General features: G+C 35.0%; 2 protein-coding genes, 1 long non-coding RNA gene and 1 other non-coding gene across 4 annotated transcripts; 3 read left to right on the plus strand and 1 right to left on the minus strand.

The window, feature by feature from the left end:
• The first annotated feature begins 642 nt into the window (after nt 1-642).
• LOC113281038 (agamous-like MADS-box protein AGL9 homolog) lies at nt 643-7,785 on the plus strand. Its single transcript, XM_026529677.1, has 8 exons — nt 643-1,054; nt 3,550-3,628; nt 6,440-6,507; nt 6,621-6,720; nt 6,816-6,857; nt 6,965-7,006; nt 7,106-7,254; nt 7,345-7,785. Exons 1-8 carry the CDS (start codon nt 870-872, stop codon nt 7,415-7,417), a joined length of 738 nt encoding a protein of 245 aa, XP_026385462.1. The 5' UTR covers nt 643-869; the 3' UTR covers nt 7,418-7,785.
• Nucleotides 4,069-5,415, minus strand: LOC113281037 (AP2/ERF and B3 domain-containing transcription factor At1g50680-like). Its single transcript, XM_026529676.1, has one exon. The coding sequence runs from the start codon at nt 5,392-5,394 to the stop codon at nt 4,276-4,278; it is 1,119 nt and encodes a 372-aa protein (XP_026385461.1). The 5' UTR covers nt 5,395-5,415; the 3' UTR covers nt 4,069-4,275.
• Nucleotides 7,786-11,698: 3,913 nt separating the features above from the next.
• Nucleotides 11,699-15,955, plus strand: LOC113281039. The gene is made up of 6 exons (XR_003325889.1): nt 11,699-11,892; nt 12,018-12,039; nt 12,993-13,194; nt 13,571-13,664; nt 15,114-15,492; nt 15,590-15,955. It is a non-coding gene; the product is annotated as an uncharacterized LOC113281039 (long non-coding RNA).
• A 2,523-nt stretch (nt 15,956-18,478) lies between these two features.
• On the plus strand, nt 18,479-18,590 carry LOC113284927. The gene has a single exon (XR_003328455.1). It is a non-coding gene; the product is annotated as a small nucleolar RNA Z278 (small nucleolar RNA).
• The last annotated feature ends 1,522 nt before the right edge of the window (nt 18,591-20,112 follow it).

The following is a 20,112-nucleotide window of genomic DNA, read 5'->3' on the forward strand; positions in this document are numbered from 1 at the left end:
CCCCTTTATGACAATGACATAGACACTACCAACCGACCACACCAATTACCAAACGAAGTTACAATGCAGGTTACATATCTTCGAAGAAAAAACTACTTATCTAGTTTTTTCGACCCTAAAAAATTTAGGCTGTCGAATATCCATAAAATAAAAACATGAGTAAAAATGGTTTACCTATCTAATTTGTAACCATGATAGTTTAGAGTTTTTAGACTATTTGATGATACAAACCCATCTATAAATTGCCGGGTAATTTACTTATTCTTACCAACTGAAAAGTGGACCGAACTACCCATACTCAATCATTCATAGGAAAACCGGCATAATGATAATTTTTCGAACTTCTTGACCGTTGAATATTACAAGTGATTCGAGTGACCGAAAAAGAAAAAAGAAATGTAAATAAAAGAACAAGGAAAGGGTATCTGCGTAATACAGTAAAAAACGTAAGCAGTGAGACAAATAAGAAAATATTGTTGAACCTAGTTAAGGTTAGGTCACATGATTGCTGGTAAGTTAAGATCAGGTAATAATGTAAGAACGCATCCATAACTCGACACGTGTCCAGTCTAGGGACCTCAAATAATAAATGAAAATTTCAATTTAATTCTTATAGACCCCCTCCTCCCCTTACATAATTATTATCCTATTCCTCTTTACCCTCCCTTTCACATCAATTCCCCGCCCTTCTTCTTTCATTTCACAGACAACGGGACAAATAAACGATTTCCAGTGAGAGAAGGAGAAGGAGAATTAGGGCAAAGTTATAGATACAAGGAGAGGTGTTTGATTTTTTTGATCAGTAAAGCTTCTGCTTCCCTGATCATCATCAGAATCACCAAAACTACTTCCAGTTCCAGTTTAGAGAAATGGGGAGAGGGAGAGTTGAGCTGAAGAGGATTGAGAATAAGATAAATAGACAAGTAACATTTGCTAAGAGAAGAAATGGTTTATTGAAAAAAGCTTATGAACTCTCAGTTCTCTGTGATGCTGAAGTTGCTCTTATTATTTTCTCTAATAGAGGCAAACTCTATGAGTTCTGCAGTAGCTCCAGGTAAATTAAAATTATCGTACATAGACCAACAACAAAATCTTCATCTTCTTCTTTTGGTTTGATCGGCGATGATTCTGTTTTTAGATCTAAAAGTTTTCTGATTTGGAGTCCTTTTATTTGTGTTTAGTTAAGATTAGGTACTCATCGTTCGACTTCTTTTTCATGTATTTGTTCCTCTTTTTTTTTTCTCTTTGGTTTGGATTGTCTCAGCTTTTTTTAGTATACATATTTTTTTCTTCTTTTTTTTTGTGCGGCTTACGTACTGATCGATCGAGTTCTTTTTTTTCCTTCACATGATACAATTCTAGATCTGAGTCTGACAATGGTAGTGTCGAAGTATACAAAATTTTCTCGAATTAGAGTGAAAATTACTTCATTCGTAAGGATTTTAAGCGATCTTGTCAATAACCTAATAAACTAACTAGTTTTAGTCCAACAAGCTTATTAATTTTTTTTTTCTAGCTACTTTTTGAGTCAATTAAGCATTTTCAGTAGGTTCATTTGCTTAATTAAACATAAAACTTGAACCGATCTTCTACGAAACATAGATTATAAGATTTAACGGAACTAGTACACTTGGAAGTTTCGTAGAAATGAAATTTGATTGGATCTGTTTTCTCTTCTCAATAAGAGAAGATTTCTGTACTTTATAAAATCTATCTCTTCTATGAATTTTATCTTGGTCTCATCAAGTCAATCAATTCGCTTTCTGATCACATGAGAGTAGCTAGTATACTTGTTTTATCCGGATATTTGTGTGTTAGGGTTTCCTGTACATTGGATTATGTGAGGTTTCTTTGTTTATGTCTGAAAAGATTTTTTTTAAGGATCTCAAGAATTTAATAATTAGTACTGCATAGGTCAGATCCGAGGTTTCATATGTTACTAGGTTTCTTTGTAAGAAGTCCGATCATAATCTTTAGAGTACTAGAGAAAGATTCATATATATCCATTATCCAGTGATTTTTAGAGTACTACTTCAATTCATCATGAACATAATCTTTAGAGTACTAGAGAAAGATTCATATATATCCATTATCCAGTGATTTTTAGAGTACTACTTCAATTCATCATGAACATAATCTTTTCTTTATCAACTTTACCCAAAAAATAAAGAGGGATTTGAGATGGGAGAATCAAAAAGTTTGATTAGACATTCCTCCACCATTTTACACAACCATCTATGCAACTTCTAGCTCTTAATACTAGTACTACTTCTGTACTATATTATTGCTACTACCACTGCATACCTCTTGTGTTGCCAAATCTATCATGTCTTTACTTTTAGTATTCTTGTTCTTGCTTGGATCCTTTAGTACTAAAGACTATTATCCAATATACAGTTAGGTGATACTAGAGAATAGTTTATGTACTCAATTGTATATGGACTGCATCAGTGAGATTTAGTTGACAACTGAGATCAAAGGTTTTAAAGAAAATTAAGAGACAAAGTTTCATTTGTATGTATGTAGGCTTTAAATGATCTTTCAACTTGGCTTAACTGTTTTCAATCTAAACAAATGCATGTGTTTAATTAGTATCCTCATTCGAGAAAAGGAAGCATCAAATAATGAATTACCTTGTAGAGATGTGTACTCAACTGAACCCCAATCAGAAAAACGATTTCACAAAAAATAACTTTGACTTGATAATTTCTTAATATTCTTTTGGTTCTTAAAATTTTGTTGGAATCCTTCCAAACATGATGCACTAGTTGTACCCATTGTTGACATCATAAAAAAGAACTTCTTCCTTAGTTTTGTGTTTCAACAATTTTTGAATTGTCATATCATTATACGTTGAAGTATGCAACTGGGTCTCCCATCTTATGTTGTGTTAGGACATTTGCTAGTGAACCACAGTTTTCCCTTTTAGTTCCCTTTTCGAACATGAACTTGTCACTGGTTAATACATAACTTTTATTCCCTTCTAGCATAGGTGAGCTTGGTTAACTAGTGATTTACGTCAGATAGTTCGACAATAATCTTGGCTCATTGAGCCACAAAATGAATCAATCTTGTCATGTGTATGAGGTTCTAACGGCTGCAACTAAATAAATTGAACTCTCTACAAGAATAACATTGTTACTTGCGTACCCAATCTAAAACTTGAGTATGTGAGACTACAGATTTTGTTAAGAGAGTAGGGCTAGTCTAGTAGTCTAAAATTTTTAATCCAAAAGCTTGGTTTCACAATATTAATGGCTCTAACTGTTTGCTGCATATCTAGTCATTAACACGAATTATATGGTACATGCATGTAAAGAATTGAGCATTGTATGCCTTGATTGTGTCTGTTTAATTTCTTGCATACGTTATTTTCAATTTTGCTTGTTCCGGAGTTGTTCTTTAAGGATCGCCAAGCAGTCGATTAAATGTCAATTATCAGTTTAGAAATTATGTTTTAAAAATATTTCAAATATTACTTGTTCATGTCAATCACAATTCGGCACCAACATATATCTTACAAAATTTGGTGCTTGTTTCCGTTTTTAGCATGTTCAAAACCCTGGAGAGGTATCAAAAATGCAACTATGGACAACCAGAAACAAATGTATCTGCTAGGGAGAGCCTGGTAAGCAATTTTGTTTGAACCTTCTTCATACATGTTGCCTTGTTTTCTTTAACGGTAGTTATCATAATATATAGTGTGTTTGCCTTCACAATTTGTAATGTGTGTGTCACTGTACTTGCTCAGTTATTGAGCATAAACTCATGAAATACATCTAGCTACTATATACTATCTGCAGTCAAAACTCAAAAGATTATCTGAATAATCTGAATAAAAGGAGAGTCATGCATGAGCCACAGTTTTTACCATCTGTGCGGCTGTGTTTGGAAATGCATATAAAGCCATGAAATCCTTTTAGAAGTCAGTATATTCCTTCTATGGATTTTCTGACAAGTCTAAAAAGAATTAATTTGATGGACATATTTGTCATTTAAGAAATCCTATGATTAACATAAAAATCTTAGTATGATTGATTATTCATCAAATCTTCTGTTGATCTAGTTTCAATAGCTCTAAGATAGAGGCACTTTTATATATGCAGTTCAAAGATATCTCTGAATATATTTGAAGCAAATAACTAATGAATTTGGTATACACAGTTCAAAATTAGGTATAAGCAAAATTAGATGCTCATGATGTTATATCTGTCTAAATTCCTCAAAACCTAAAAACAGAAAAATTGCAAACACCAAAACATAAACCTCTAGTAATTAATTAATGTTTACACCAAAAAGTCTGAAAGCCTTTTTCTCGTCATCTGGTTGTTGCTGTGGTGGTGCAACTTCCATAATCAAAGGCCTTTTCTCCTCATCTGGTTGTTGCTGTGGTGGTGTAACTTTCATAATCACTTCTTCCTTATTTTGCCATAGTTTGATAGTCCTATCTGAGGGTCCAGTTTCAATAGTATTCCGGCTAAACCCTAATTGTAAATCTAGTCTATTATCTTCATCTCCATTAGACGCTACATCGATCAAGTAAAAGGGTTTGTTTTGGGACCATTCTCGACACTCGCACCTATAAAATGTAACCACGTCATTCTTCTTCAATTTCTTGTCTTTAACAAATCGGTTCCAACCTCTGGTAAACACATAACTTTGGCTAGATTTCCAATAGCAGTATCGGAATTTCCAGAGCTTCATGTCCCTGTCCACGAATGGCAGTTGAATGTCGTCTATCACACCACCATCCTCTTCTTCTAAAGGTGCTTCTGAAACCTTTGGGAAGTACGTCACGGCATACTTTTTAGGAATAACAAGCCTGTTGAGTTTCCCAACATCGCTTGGAGTTAGTTCTTTCTGAAACAACTGTTGGCACTTTATGGACCCATCGTTAGCATTTCCTCTGAACAAGTTCACACCAAAACCAGATTCCCTATCCTGCTTCTCCGAAGAGTTCATAAATTCATGCAACTTTGTTTCATATGCTCCATCCTTGAGCATAATCAATACTTCATCGATTGAGTATGGTTTCTGAAAATCAGGTTCCAGTGAGGTTTGAGCGGTCACTGGAATGTTCCGATGTGAATCTCCACTTCGAAGCTTAACAGCAGCGCTATCATAAGCCTTAGCCGCATCCGACTCTGATTTGAATGTCCCAATCCAAATACGCTGATGGTTTGAATAAATTTGTGCGCCCCATTTGCCGTTTGGCTGCCAAACAACACCCTTAAATCTTGCAGAAGGTTTTATGCCATCTTGTTGTCTATGACGTTTGTTCGACAATCCACGAGGGCTATTGCTATTACTTCTGTTAGAATCCGAACCTTCTCCTCCTACAGCAGCATTCAATGCTGTATAGGGAACCATACTCAGCATCATCTCTTCTTCCATTAAACAAGAAATCTAAGATAAACCAAGAAAACAGATTCAAAACATAATCGAAGCCTGTTATTTAATACCCAAATTAAATAACAGCAACAAAAAAATGTTACAAGTAATGAACCCTAATAATCTTTAATGAATAAAGATACACACATAAGAAATTAAACTTACATTGAATGCAAAAACTGATCTTCAGGGAAGAAGATAACCAAAAACTTTCAGACAAAACTAAATGTTGATGAGAAACATTTTATAGAGATAGAGGAACTATATATTTTATCTGACATTAGAGAGATTTTGAAAAATATATGATATTGAAGATTTTATTCATGCAGAGAAGATTGAGAAAATCAAGGCAATGAAAATATAAACAGATTTTTGTGCTGCATGAAAATGGTAGTTTTCTGTATCATTTTTACATTTTTAGGTACAAAACACAGTGGCATTACCTTAATTAAGAAGAAAAAAGTTAGTAAAAGCTAATTATTTCTGTTTTCCTTACAAGTTTCTATATTTATCAATTTTGTTTCAAATTTTCAAATTGTCAGATAATTATTTATTTAATTTTATGTATTTGGCCGAAATCAATGGGTGAGGAACCTAGTATTTAATTTATTTCAATTGAGGTGGAAAGAAAAAATTATGACCGTTAAATATTAATCTAAACCATCTAATTAACTTTCCTAATTGGAATGCATTTATCATCACCGTTAACTAAGATATTCTAGAGAAATATTAAGAGATATTCAAAGAAGGGGTTTGTTGTGAATACCAACAGAAAATAAGATTAGGGTTTCTTCAGAAATATTAGGGATTTCTTTCCTTTTCTGTACAGTAAGTTTCTAGACAGATGTATATTTGAATAAAGACTACAATGCCCTTAAATCACCTGTTATATTTCGTATTTATTCAAAATCAGGACCATTAGCTATTTTGGATGATATTCACCCACTTTAACAGTTGTGTGTCCAATACCTCTGGGATTTTAGAGTCTTTGGTGTCTATGATATGTTTACAGAGTTTTGATGCCAATCTTTGTTGCTTCTAATGGCAGGAGCACAGTAGCCACCAGGAATATCTGAAGCTTAAAGCGCGGGTTGAGGCGCTACAACGATCACAAAGGTAATTCATCCTAAATTTGTGTTGCCAGCAAATGAGGCTGCAGACTTGACTGTGTATTGACTATAACGAATTGCTGCCTGAAAGGTGTTAACAGTACTATTTTTATGCTGTAGGAATCTTCTAGGTGAGGATTTGGGACCGTTAAGTGGCAAGGAGCTTGAATTTCTTGAAAAACAACTTGATTCATCATTGAAGCAAATAAGATCAACTCGGGTACATACTATTACTACTACCTGTGTATAACTCATTAATTTTAGGTTCATACAACTAATAGTACTTATATGTGTGCTTACTCTTAATTTCTGCAGACTCAATACATGCTTGATCAGCTGACAGATCTCCAGAGAAGAGTAAGATCAGCATATAACCCATATATGCCCATTTATTTACTTAGTTATTTACAGTGAAAAGGGATCTTTAGTCTATATCTTACCTTAATTGACTGTTTTGCTTACAGGAGCAAATGCTAAGTGAAGCTAATAAGAGCTTGAGAAGAAGGGTACTATTTTCATACCGATCTTCTACTACATATTTCAATCCTGCATCTGTTTTTATCAGTCCAATGCAATGACTTTTATCTGATAATTTGGTGTTCCAGTTGGAAGAAGGAGCCCAAGCAACTCAGCAACAATGGGACATGCAGCATGGTGTGGGGTATAGTCGACAGCAGCAATCTGGTCACCAAGCTGCTGATCAAAATGAACCGTTTTTCCACCCCATTGAGTGTCAACCCACTCTGCAGATCGGGTATGCACAGGCTTAATTACACTATTTTTCTTTTTCTTTCACCTCTCTTCAATGTTAAACGCCTAAAGTCATTTCAATGTCCATATGTAGGTACCACCAACAAGATCAAATAACTGTAGCTCAAGGGGCACCAATGAGTTACATGCCAGGATGGTTAGCATGAACACTGCTAATGTTAGCTAGGGCACCTCCTTTAGCTAGCGGACGACATAATATATGGTTTGTCGTTGATCTTCATAAGTGCAAGCTAGCAGATTTCTTTAATTTTGTAATAATATTGTTTGTTTGATCTAAAAAAAAAAAGAACAAGAACAAGGATAGGAGTTGCTTCCCTAAAGATGTCACTTCTTTGTTTTAAGCACTGTATTAATAGTTTTGTTATTGTTGTTGTTTTCTTTTTTGGCTCTTTAATTGTAAGTGTTTAGCTAAATTATACATGCAGTAACTAAATCCTACCCTTCTGAACAGTAATTGTATCTAAGAAGATCATATTTGATCATTTATGTTGTTCATCAGTAGATTTCTGTTTCATCAAATATGTTTACGGTTTTAGATTCAGAATCCTTTTTTATAAGAACTAGTGCACACAAGAAAGAAATTGAATCTACATATAAAAACTTTATTTGTAGTCCAAGACAATCTGTTCCCACTAAAATTTGTTATTTCTTCATTAAACATGTTCCTGTAGCAAATTTTAATAGAAGTCCCTTAGCTAAGTTGGGCTTTTAATTTAAATAGAAGGGTAGCATTGTGCCAGGGCGGACACTGGCTCGGACTTGGAGGGTAGACTTTTTTAATTTAAATAGAAGCGAAAATGAATTATATGTAGAAATTAATTATTTCACCTTGTGGATGAACTAAATATACTTAACCGGGTGGCGGAGTATAGGATACAACTCACACCTAAAGGAAAAAAATTGAAACATAGGATCTTTTATACTCTCCGGCCAAATTGAAAAAGTGAAAATAACACTTTTCCAGAAACAGAGATAGTATTATATTAAGAAAGCAAAAATTGAACTAATTACAATACAATCTGACAATGAGCGTTATGTGGAATAATAATTTGACCATGAGGTTGAACATTATCCTTGAGATAACATATTAAAATTTATTTGGTTTTTTTCTTCGTATAATTTGTTGTTGTTTTGAGGTACATGACGATGTTGATATTCAGGAAGGAATTAACAACTAGGATGCAAGTATAATTGCTAAATTATAAAGACTCAATGTAACAAGAGAAAAGATAATTTTCTTTTATGTTGATCAACCTTTTCATCTCTGTCCCAAGTGTTTTGTTCCTAATCATACGTCTAGACAGTGTTGGTCTATCGCTAACAGATTACAAGCAGAGTTGAATAAGTTTCAAAAATTTGTACGTCCCAGAACTTTGCCGGGCAACAATTTAGTTCCTCAACCTATTGCTGCTCCACTCCTTATTAGGGATGTTAGTCAGGTGGATCCTTTTACTGTTCCTTTTGTCATTAGGAATGGTACTCGGGTGGAGCATGTTCGTCCAACAACTTCTGCTACTACTTCTAGTGAGTCTACTTCGGATAAGGGAAAAAGAGTAATGGGTACAACTCCTGATCCTAGAGGTGGTAACCGGTTGAGAATGAAGTATTTGATGATGGAAGGTCAGGGTGTTATGACAAAGACATTTATGGAGATGGATACTAATGAAACACATGTCATGCCTCTTAACTACTGATGACCAGGTTCTATATCATCTCTTTCATTTTCCTTGCAATCTTTACCTTCTGTGTTTTAATTTCGGTTTAATTGACGATCTGTGTGATGTGATTAAGATTATTTTGTATATTTTCATATTTAGTTGGAGGCAATATATTATAGTGTATCAATTTTGGTGTGTTGGTGTGTTGCTTTCAATATTTGAATCATCTAGTTTCTTTCGTTATGAGAATTTTAGCGTGGAATGTTCAGGGATTGGTAATCATCTTACTAGAAATCATCTAAAAAGCGAAATTAGTACTCACTCACCTGATCTCATTTTTTTTATCAAAAACTAAGCATGGTTTTCATAAGATCAAAGTTACTTTAAGAGAATTTTGTTATCCTAACTTTTGTATTTAAAGTTCAATAGGATTATATAGAGGGTTGGGATCTTATGGAAGATGGCTTTCACATAGAGTTAATTCAAGAAAATCGAAATATTGTGTCTTTCATAGTACAAACTGATGCTTCAGTTGGTAAATGGATTTTAACTTGTATGTATGGTTCATTAAAAGACCAAGAAAAAGTAGAACTGTTAGAGCATTTCTTGATCGAACTCGTAAGCGTTGTTATCTCAACTTGTTTGTCAAGTTTAGGTGATCAAAATTCTAGTCTTGATTTCTAATCTACTTATAGTTATGTCGCGGATTAGGATATAATGTGTAGTTAAGCTTTAGACTTCACGACGTTCATCAATTGAAGATGAAGATCTACGAAGGAGAGCTTGGAGGAACCTCATAAACAAAAGGTATGTGGAGACTAAAACTTATCTATCACTCAGAAGTCTATTATATTTTATGTCCTATTGAGACAAAATCGTATTACTATATAGAATTTACATTGTACACATTTGATATTTCGAGTTGAGTTTAACTCGCTTATATCTTTCTCGAAATATGTGTTGGAAAGCTTTTTGGTTTAACCACGTTCATCATTATTCTTGACGAAAGTCAAAAGATGATAATGTGAAAATCACTTGGTAACATCTTACATGATTTGTGTGAGACAGTCATTTGATGTAGGCTTGGAATGTTTCGTATAGATCATTCGATCACTTGAAAATTGCTTATAAGCTAACAGTTTATGTGAGACAACTATTTTCATCTTCTAAGAATGTTTGAATGATTGAAATGGGAGTTAAGATCTAAGGCCCATGTCTGGATACATTACGGCTTGTGTACTTGGAGTACAAACTTTTTTGACGGAATTCATGACCGGAAGTTTGCATACCCGTTCGCAAACTTATTCAACTGTTTAAGTCAGGTACTTAAGTTTGCATACCCGTTCACAAACTGATTTAACTGTTGAAGTCCGGGAACCAAGTTTGCGTACTCATTCGCAAACGCTTTCAACTGAGTTCGGTCTGGAGCTAAAGTTTGCGTACCCGTTTGCAAACTGTCGGCTTGTGACCAATGTCCGGAACTTAAGTTTGCGTAACCATTTGCAAACTTAAGTGGTTCAAGTTATAAAATCGGTTAAGTATGATTTCGTACTCATGAATAAATACATTTATAAATTAAGGAATTCAATCTTTGCAAACCGCGGCTAAAATGTTCATGAACTATTTCTTTTGAATCAATCCGATTTTGCTTCAATTATGTCTTGTATACTTATATGAGAATATAAACAATTGAACAACTCTATCAGTATCACAATTAGATTCATTTGATTATCAATTGATCTAGAAGTGTTAAGATGAACAAGGTTAAGAGAAAATTGTTCATATGGCTAACTTCGATTAACTTTTATTGAGCCAACTCAATATACACGTTCAGGTACGGTTACCCATATCTAAATGAAGGTATATTTCATTTGTGTGTAACAAGCTAAAGCCCATCTAACGGGAAAGATATTAGCTTGAATCTTGAATCAGGTTGCATCTAACGGTGAATATTGATTGTTTTGTTCTAAAGTTATCAAACCCTGATTTGAAGACTATATAAGGGAGAACTCTAGCTATTGGGAAACCTAATCCCCACACCTCATGTGTGATACTAGTTGCGGCTAGAGTCGATTCTCCTTTAACCTAGGCTTTTTCTAAAACCATTATAAGTTAACGACTTAAAGACTTCATTAGGATTCTGAAGCCAGACCCAACTATTTTGTCTGTAGTTGCATGTTCAGATCTTACTTTGTTCAATCGTATTATTATTTACAGGATAACTGGATATATCCAAATAGTCTAAATTAGAAAGGCCAACTGATTATTATTTATAGGATTATAATGATGTATCTCAGCTCATTAATCACTATGATAATGAATGGGAAGAATCATCTTTGCAGGAATTGTTTACCGAATCCCAGATTTGGGCCATAATAAAGATAATGTTACCTATCAATGGTAAGGAGCAAATTAGGTGGTCCTTGACAAACTCAGGTAAGTTTACTGCCAAATCCACCTATCACTACAAAAATAATAGGTCTTATTCGTGAGGGTTTTTCTCGGAGGGGCGTCACAAATAAGAGTTATTTGAGAGGGTTTATGGCCAAGCGTCACAAATACTTAAATTAGTCAAAGTCAACTCAAATTTCGTTAGTTTCAAAGGGTCCGACAGAATAGTTTGCGAGGGTTTTTGGACCAACCGTCACAAGTACTTGAGTCAGTCAAAGTCCAACATATTCTTTGTCAGTTTTAAGAATCCGACACCACAAATTCCATCAGTTTTATGAGTCCGACAGAAAGATTTTTTTTTTTTCAATCGCTAAACTCCATCACTTTCTTTCTCTTATCTTCTTACCAGATCCGGTTTTCTTCTTCTCTTACCTTCTTGTCTTCTCCGCCGAAGAAGTTTGCCGCTGCGGTTCTCAAAACTCCATCACTTTCTTTCTCTTATCTTCTTACCAGATCTGGTTTTCTTCTTCTCTTACCTTCTTGTCTTCTCCGCCGAAGATGTTTGCTGAGAGGTTTGCTTCTCTTTCTCTCTTGTCTGTAACCATCACCGTTCTTGAGCTTACTCTCATCCATTAATGGGGTTGTCTTCTTCTTTTGCTTACTATTACTTTTCATTATTTGTTTCTTTGTTTTGCAGGATCTGAAGGACTCAATCGATGGTGATTTTTGCTTAATATTATTTTTAATTTTCATTCTTTGTTTAAGGACTGGCTTGCTGTTTTAGGGTTTGATTCTGTGATTTAAAAAAATGATTTTGTTTTTTTTTTATTTTCAATTTCTTAGGGTTTACTGGAAAATTTTATTTTCTTTAATTTCTGAGGGTTTGTGTTATGGATTTCATGTTGTTTAATTTCTTAGGGTTTGTGTTATGGATTTGTGGTCTAGAAACGAAATCTAAATATGGGTTTCTGTTGATGGAACTTGATATTGTGGTTTGAGCTTTCAATTTCTTAGATTTGAGCTAAGAATTTCTGATTTAGGTTTGAGTTTTATCTGTTTTGTACCAATATTGGGGTTTTGCGAAATTTCTTAGTTTCTGATTTCTATTGAATGGGAAAGCATGAGAAAAGGCTGATATGACAACATACTATACTAGAGTTCATAATTGAGTTTCTGTAATGCCTTATTGGAATTTTTTTTCTTATGATTGCAAAAATGTTCTACCCAAATTTCTCTGTTAGGATATAAGATATGGGTTGTCCTGATTCTGTGCATGATTGAATAGATATGGATTGTCATGATTCTGTGCTAGCAATGGCTGATTCGTGTTAAACACTTGGATGGGTTTGTTACAAAATTACTTAATATGTATTCAGTGACGGTAATGAGCTTGGTTTCTCATGTATTTGCGAACTCATAGATTGATTAAACTTATTTTTGTTGATGATTTAATGGTTCCCAAAAACGTATTTGGGTTAGATTTCTTGGCGTTGATCGTCGATTTAGGAGTAAGCTTTGGTCCATTCTGATTTAGTTATTTAATTCTCTCAATATTTATATCTTGTTTATTAGTAGACTAGATGTAACCTGTTCAGTTGACATTATCATCTATCAAAGCGCAATCCCACTGCCCTAATACCAATTTAGTTCTGTACTTTGTTTCCCTTTTCAGGCAGTTCATGGGGGAGGAAAGAATGTTTTGAAAGGCCTTTATAATGGACTGGATGGGAAGTTTACTATGTCATATTCTGGTCTTATTGGTTGTAAGACTGACGATGGGACATCACACTGTTAAACCTGCTTCCTGCTTTTGTTTTCGTCTAGCATTATTAGCGAGAAAGCTGCACTGTCATGGTCTCATGGTCATGCTCGAGGTAATAAACTTTTAATAATCTAAATATTAAGTTTGTGAAACATTATATCTTACTGTAGTGTGGGCGCCAACTCCTTAGTGATGCTTTAAAAGGGTAATGCCCTTAAATGAAGTGGATGAACATGCTGTATGTAATCTTAATTCTTTTCTTTAATGTCAATTTTGTTCATCTGGCTCGGATTACTCAGCTTGTTTTAGTCTCTCTTGCTGTATATGTTGATAACACCCTTAATTCCCTTTACCTCTGTCGCTTTAAGCATGTTTGATATGCCCACTAGATTCTCTACCAGTTGGTACCTTGCCATTTAACGTTGATTAGATTCTTACCAAGTTTTCTGAACTATGTATGCTTTTTTTTTTTGTTGTGGCTTGAGCAGTGGAGCTTGGATCCTTGAAAGGTCATCATCCTTTACTGGAAGATGTAAAGAAGAAGGCAATTGGACTTGGACGTGTTGTTTAATCCTTTTACTGGTAAAACACTATCACTAAATTGGAATTCCAAAATTTTTTATGCCAGAAGATAAATATGGATCGTGTGCAATAAAGTTCTTTTTTTTTGTGTGTATCTAGTGGTAAGTAGTTTTATTTTGTACGAAACCATCTATATTAAGCTCAAAATTATGCCATTTAATATGGACTAGGGTTATATGTGCTAGATTTTGTTTGTATGCAGTCGGTGGGTATTTTATGCCAGTGTGCGAGCATATAGATCTTGCTAGAAATGAAAATGAATTCATGAGGCTTGTCTGAGCTCTGTATGCATCATGTTTTGAAACTGGCCTGTGTCGGAGTATGCTTGGAAATGAGACACAGTGAAGGAAGTACACGAAGGGTTTTGGTCTAATCTCAAATGTATGCCTGTGTATATTGTGTCTGGTGTTGATGAAAGATGGCATTTCATTGGTTGTACTGACTAGATGAGTAGTATTAAGTATTATCCTTTAGTTTTAGCGATGAAACACTGGATTCGATATTTTAAGGTTTTTTTGTACCCACTCATCCATGTGGTTGTATGTTAAATATGATAAAATGCAATATACCTAACGGATGTGTGAATTAGGGATGCACTGTTGCAATCTAGCTACTGGGGATATCCATTTGTTTCTTAGATAAACTGCCGAAATGTTTTATTATAAAGTTCCAATTGTGCCAGACATTGTATGCGAAGGTCATTAGATAGCAGCACATGAGAAGTTAGGAACTAAATTTCCATTGAATGCTTCATTGCTTTTGTTATGATTATGTCCAATTAGTTGAAGGAAATCTCATTTTCATTTACATAATAACAAACTCATAAGCTTGCCCTTTTTCAGAAGATCGTCGGTCACTTGGTATATGGATTACCTTAATTTGTGCTGTCAATACCTGTAATTACAATTTAAAAGAACTCTCTTGGTATATGAGTTTGTAAGTCTAAGATTTGTATAGTGCCTAACTAGTGGTGATCTTTGCTAGTCTTTTTAGTGTCTTGGTGGTAGCGGGCACAATAAATCTGTCAGACCTCCATTTAAGATTTAAAAACTCGTATTTACTTGGGTTGAATGGTATCTAAATGAGACGGTGGCTTATGACTTGCTTAACAAATTGGGTCCGTTTCAGGACAATGTGGTATTACGAATAGGATCTGTGGGTTTTTTTCTCGGCCCCGCAATGTATGTTGACACAGATATATCTATCCATGAATATCTTCTGCTAGGTTCTTATTGGTTGTTGATTTGAACACCACAAATTCAATCCGTGGGTTTTTTTCTCGGCCACACAATGTGTTGACACAGATATTTTGTCTACATAATGAATTAGGTAGGGACTGTGACTGATACAAATCTGAATGTGATTTATTCTTTTTTTCTCAGTATCAGGAAAATGTTTCTTTTCGTTTTTTTGCAATACCACTTATTCTTTTTGATATTTCTGTAAAAGGAAATGGAGGGAGTAGAGATCCAAGCTGAGTAGAGATCCAAGCTGGCCAACCAGGTTCTGATATTGTGCTACAAGGACGACATAATGCTTTTTCCCAAGTGCGAGGAAGAGATAAAGGGAATCGTGTTTGCTGTCTAGGCAATGGTATAAAGCCAAAGAAATATTGGAGTGAAGAATCATCCACCAATCCTACCACTGACCCAAATGCTGAAGTTTTGAACCTTAGACAACGACTGGAGAATTCTGTTGCAGAACATCAAGCAGCAGTGCGACAGATATCTGATTTGGAGGCACTTCGTGCGCATGATGAACTGGGAACTGCCAACACAGCTTATCAGGCTGCCTTGATTAGGATTGCAGAATTGGAGGCAGAACTAAGGTAAACTGAGTTGCTTCACTAAGTTATTTCTTTAAAGCTTTGAACATGCCATGTAAATTTTTGTGACACTAATGCTTAATGGATTTATATGTTACAGGAAATACAAGACTGTTACCCCGTCGACTGATGCAGAGATCAGGAATAGTCCACGAATGGAAGATCTTGGTGCACATAGATATTAACCCTGGCAATTCAGGTGCTTGTTTTTTTGGATATAAGGGAATGGGATGGTCCTTTTTTTTTTTCATGCCATCAGGTGTGTTCTTATCATGTCCCAAATTTTCCACAGGCATTTTGGATGTTGATAATCTTACCAGCTTTTTGAACTCTCTGGGTCTTGTTCTGTTGCCCAGATTTATGTTTTTTAAACAGTTAAACATCTTACTGTCAGATATGTAAGTTTATATGGTGCATCAATGTAGAACTTTATTATGAATGGTATAAGTTTTTGGCTCAGTGTGAATGATGCGAGTTTCTGGTTCAGTGCGACTGGCATAAGCTTTTTTATTTTTGTGTGAATGCTTAAGATTTCTGAGAATTCTGTGTATCTAAAATCCGGGCCGGAGAACAGTAACCGGCGAAAAAACCGGCAACGGCGACGGTGGTCGGAAAATTTCCGACGGCGACAGAAAACACTTTTTGACGGTTTGGTCAAACGCCACAAATAGAATAACTATTTGTGACGGTTAACTAAACGTCACAAATGGTATCAAACCGCCACAAAAGAAATTTGGGGCCCAGTAGCACGACGAATTATGGACCGTCATAAATGTGTTTTTGTGACGGTTTTAACATTTGTGTCGGTTATTTTTTATTTGTGACGGTTTATAAACCGTCGCCAAAAGGCCCCTGTTTTGTAGTAATATACTCAGCTCATAAAGGATCAATGCATCGCTTCTGAGCAAGAACAAAAGCAATGGTTGCGATTGTGGCATCTAGATATTTTGCCTAATTTTAAATTATTTTGTGGAAGTGTGTGCATAATTTTTTACCTTTAAAGCCATTTTTTTCACCTAGGAATTACTGATAATTTTTTAATGTCTATTTTGTAGCATTGTTGATGAAATTATGGAACATCTTTTGTTTTCATTGTGCTTTTACTAGATCGGTATGGTTTGGCAGTTTTCCACTAGCTCTTTCTGTGATTGGAACTTTTAATAGCATTAAAGATTGGATTTTCAACTGGTTAGCAAATAAATGCACTACTGCTTCGTTTGGGGAACGAAAGAACTGTATTATTGTTCTTTGGAAGGTGCAAAACGCTAAATGGAAAGCGAACATAAAGAACCTGCAACAACTCCTTGAGAAAGTTATCCAAAGAATAAGCTCCCAAATTAAATCTCTGCATTAAACTCGGACTTTGTTTGATACTCTTAAACGGACTTCAATTGTTTCAACGCCTCCATAGTCATCTTCTGTTTTGACAACAGAGACGTTGCATACTTATGCAGACTGTGATGTTATGTATGTGGATGCTTCTATGTCTAACCACTCTAATATTGCAGGGTACGGGGTCATCTGGTACAAAGCCAATCGACAATTTGGAGCAGCAAGATGCTGGACATCCTATGCAGACTCAGTAATCAATGCTGAGGCTCAAACGTTGTACTCGGATATTCTCCGGTCTTCACAAATCCAGTTGTAAAAGGTTATATATATATATGTGTCTGATAATCTATCCCTAGTCAATGCAATCAATGGAGCATCTTCATCATTGCATTTGACGAAATTTTCTTTTGTTCATAACTGTAAAGTAGTCTTAGCTTCTCTTGTAACATCTTGTTATGTGTTTGTAAATAGTAAACGTAACCGGCAGGCAGGTCTCTTAACGAGACTAGCACGGAAAAACCATGTAACTAAGGAATGGTGTGTGTTTCCTTTTAAAGTAATTTCAGACGAAACTTCTTTTGATGTGTACGTCTCCTCTTTCTAATGAATAATTTTTTGCCAATGTGAATCTAATATTTCATAACTGATATAAACAAAACTAGCCTTCTCAAAATCATTGTAGCCAGAAGTTCAATATTTTAACAAGCCGGATAACATACCCACCCTATCGTCGGATTGCTATGGGCCTCTGGCAATCTTCCCTTATAAGTTATGACACTATATTTTGAGCCCAACTTTCTACGAGGGTAATCTTGTTAATTGAAAATTGTCGAAGGGGTAATTTAGTAATCAGATCATATATTTAAATCAAAACCCTAAATCTTTCCCACCGAGATTCCTTCATCCTAGGACCAAATCACTAGTAGCAACAAAGGGGAAAAAAGGAATCTCCCCTGGTAAGTTGTCTACGTTGTCTCATTGTTGTTATTAAAGGTTGATTAGGGTTGATGTATTGGATTTTTTTTTTGTTATGTACTTCATCTGGTACAGTACAGTGTAAATGGTGCTTAGGTTGGGTTCTGTTTGTTTATGTTTCTTTCTGGGAGTTGTATAAATGAAGAATAAGGATAATATTTTCATAAGACCTGATGAGCTCAAAAGTTGTGCAAAATCTTTCCAGTCTTTCTGATGAGCTCAAAAGACTAACATCTTGAAGATTATATGCAGTTCCTGGTTAATGCCAATAGCTTGTTTCTGTTTCTGGTTATTTTCTAAGTACTATTGTAGAGTCTAGGCCAAAAGACAGGTCATTTTCAATGTAAAGTCTAGGCCAATTTCGTCGCTGTGCGGGAGAATCATGTGTGCTTTTGGTAAATCAATCAACTTGCCCCAAATGTCCTATCAGGCTCCTCCACTTACAAATTCTATAAACAAATGATTGTTTGTTTAGTTAGTGTTGATTGATTACAATTTTAGAGTTGATGAATTTATTATGCAGAGTTTTCACAACTCTAATACTATTTTTAGTGGCTTGAAAGCTCAGTGATGACACTATTGTGGACTAGAGTTTCTGATTGGGACACTTCACACTTGGCTGTCTGAGGCGCTGGTATACGCTTTATAATAACTTTCTTATTTACTCGTGTTTACTGCCAAAGCTGATGATGACCCCCAATCACCTGAGATGTAGTGGAACTAAGACCCTGTTTACAGGGAGAATCCTTTAGGGAAATTGCATTTCACATGAAATCAATGGATAATTCTGAGGCGTCCCAGCTAATATAGTTATTTTATCATATAGATAGAATTGGTTCATTATTGGTGCTTAATTGATATTGAATAGTTATATTTTAAGGTTGAGGTTATAATTGTTGGGACTGAATCCATGTTCTTGTAGTTTTATCGGCGCCTTTTAGTGTTGTTGTTGCGGAAGAAGGACCTACATGTATTGATTTATTTGCAAATGTGTGTTTTTGGTGCTTCCCTCTCCTTTGTAGTATGTTGATATATGTGGATAACTCATATTACTTGGTGACATGATTGTATTTTTGGATGGTATGCTTGTATGGTTGGCTCTTTATTATTAGCTCAAGATATGAAGCAGTGCAGGATAACAAAGGTTGCAGTGCAGGTTAAGCTTTTCAAATAACTTTTCCCTCTCTGCTGTCACGTGTATTAAGTGTGACCTGTTCTCACACATATTTTCTGTATGTGTGCCTTTTGATAGTGACTGTTAAGTCGGTCTTTAATGCTGCTTAAATACTTGAGCTTCAGCTCATTTAATCTGTAATGAAAGTCATGTGTCTGTAAGAAATGAGAAGAAACAATGTCGGCCATTAATGGAGTCTCATTATGGTATCAGACACGGTTGAGTTAGTTTAATATTTTTCGATCCTGCTTTTAAATTTCATCTTCTTTTCATTTCTTCTTCTAGTAATCTGAAATTATCACTCAAATTTCAGTTCAGTAGATTCAGAAATTGCTCTCTCAGATCTACTGTTTTTTCTTAATCTTTCATCAGGATTTTCATCTTTTCATCATCATTATTCTTCGATCTTGAGTTGTCTTACTCAAAATCTTCTTTGATAATCTTCTCCTGTTACCTTTTACATTTCAGATCTGTGATTTGTTTCAAGATTTGATTAATGGAAAATCCTACTTCCAACTCGTTTTCGAACATTCCCCTCAATCAACTCAATAACTTTGTTCATCTGAAACTCAAAGAAGATAATTACATCACATGGACGCATCTTATGACTCCAGTGATTCACAAATTCAAGCTGCTGCGTTTTCTTGATGACTCTCATCCATGTCCTCCACAATATACAAATCAGAGAAATCAGCTTAATGGAATCGAGAATCCGTTGTACACAGATTGGTTAGATGAAGACTCAACCATCATTATGTGGATCAATTCAACGATTCAGACTCAGTGATTCCTTACTTCTCTCAGGCCACCACATCTCATGAGCTATGGAGCAGTATTGAAGCAAGATTTGAAAGAGCTTCTTCAACTTACTCAATTCAATTGCGTACGAAGCTTCTCTCCATAACACAAGAAATCAATTGGTGCTTTGATTAATGAGATCAAACTTTTGTCATATCAATTAGCTGCTTCTGGAGAAATTGTTTCAGACAAGGAATTAGTAGTCATCATTTTGAAGGCCTTAAACTCTGATTACATTCTATTTGCTACCTCTATGAGACACAAAAATCCTCCTATATCTTGTATTGAGTTACATAACAACCTGCTCAGTAAAGAGACTGTAGTTAGTGAGAGAGCTCTTACTC

The sequence above is a fragment of the Papaver somniferum genome, chromosome 5 (genome assembly GCF_003573695.1).
Source record: "Papaver somniferum cultivar HN1 chromosome 5, ASM357369v1, whole genome shotgun sequence".
In the NCBI taxonomy this organism is placed as follows: Eukaryota; Viridiplantae; Streptophyta; class Magnoliopsida; order Ranunculales; family Papaveraceae; genus Papaver; species Papaver somniferum.

What these genes read in the sequence shown, in the direction of transcription:
- LOC113281037 (XM_026529676.1), bottom strand. Translation starts at nt 5,394, where the DNA reads ATGGAAGAAGAGATGATGCTGAGTATGGTTCCCTATACAGCATTGAAT.
- LOC113281038 (XM_026529677.1), top strand. Translation starts at nt 870, where the DNA reads ATGGGGAGAGGGAGAGTTGAGCTGAAGAGGATTGAGAATAAGATAAAT. An exon ending in TATCTGCTAGGGAGAGCCTG is followed by an intron (nt 3,629 to 6,439) that starts GTAAGCAATTTT and finishes TTCTAATGGCAG; the next exon opens with GAGCACAGTAGCCACCAGGA. An exon ending in CAACCCACTCTGCAGATCGG is followed by an intron (nt 7,255 to 7,344) that starts GTATGCACAGGC and finishes GTCCATATGTAG; the next exon opens with GTACCACCAACAAGATCAAA.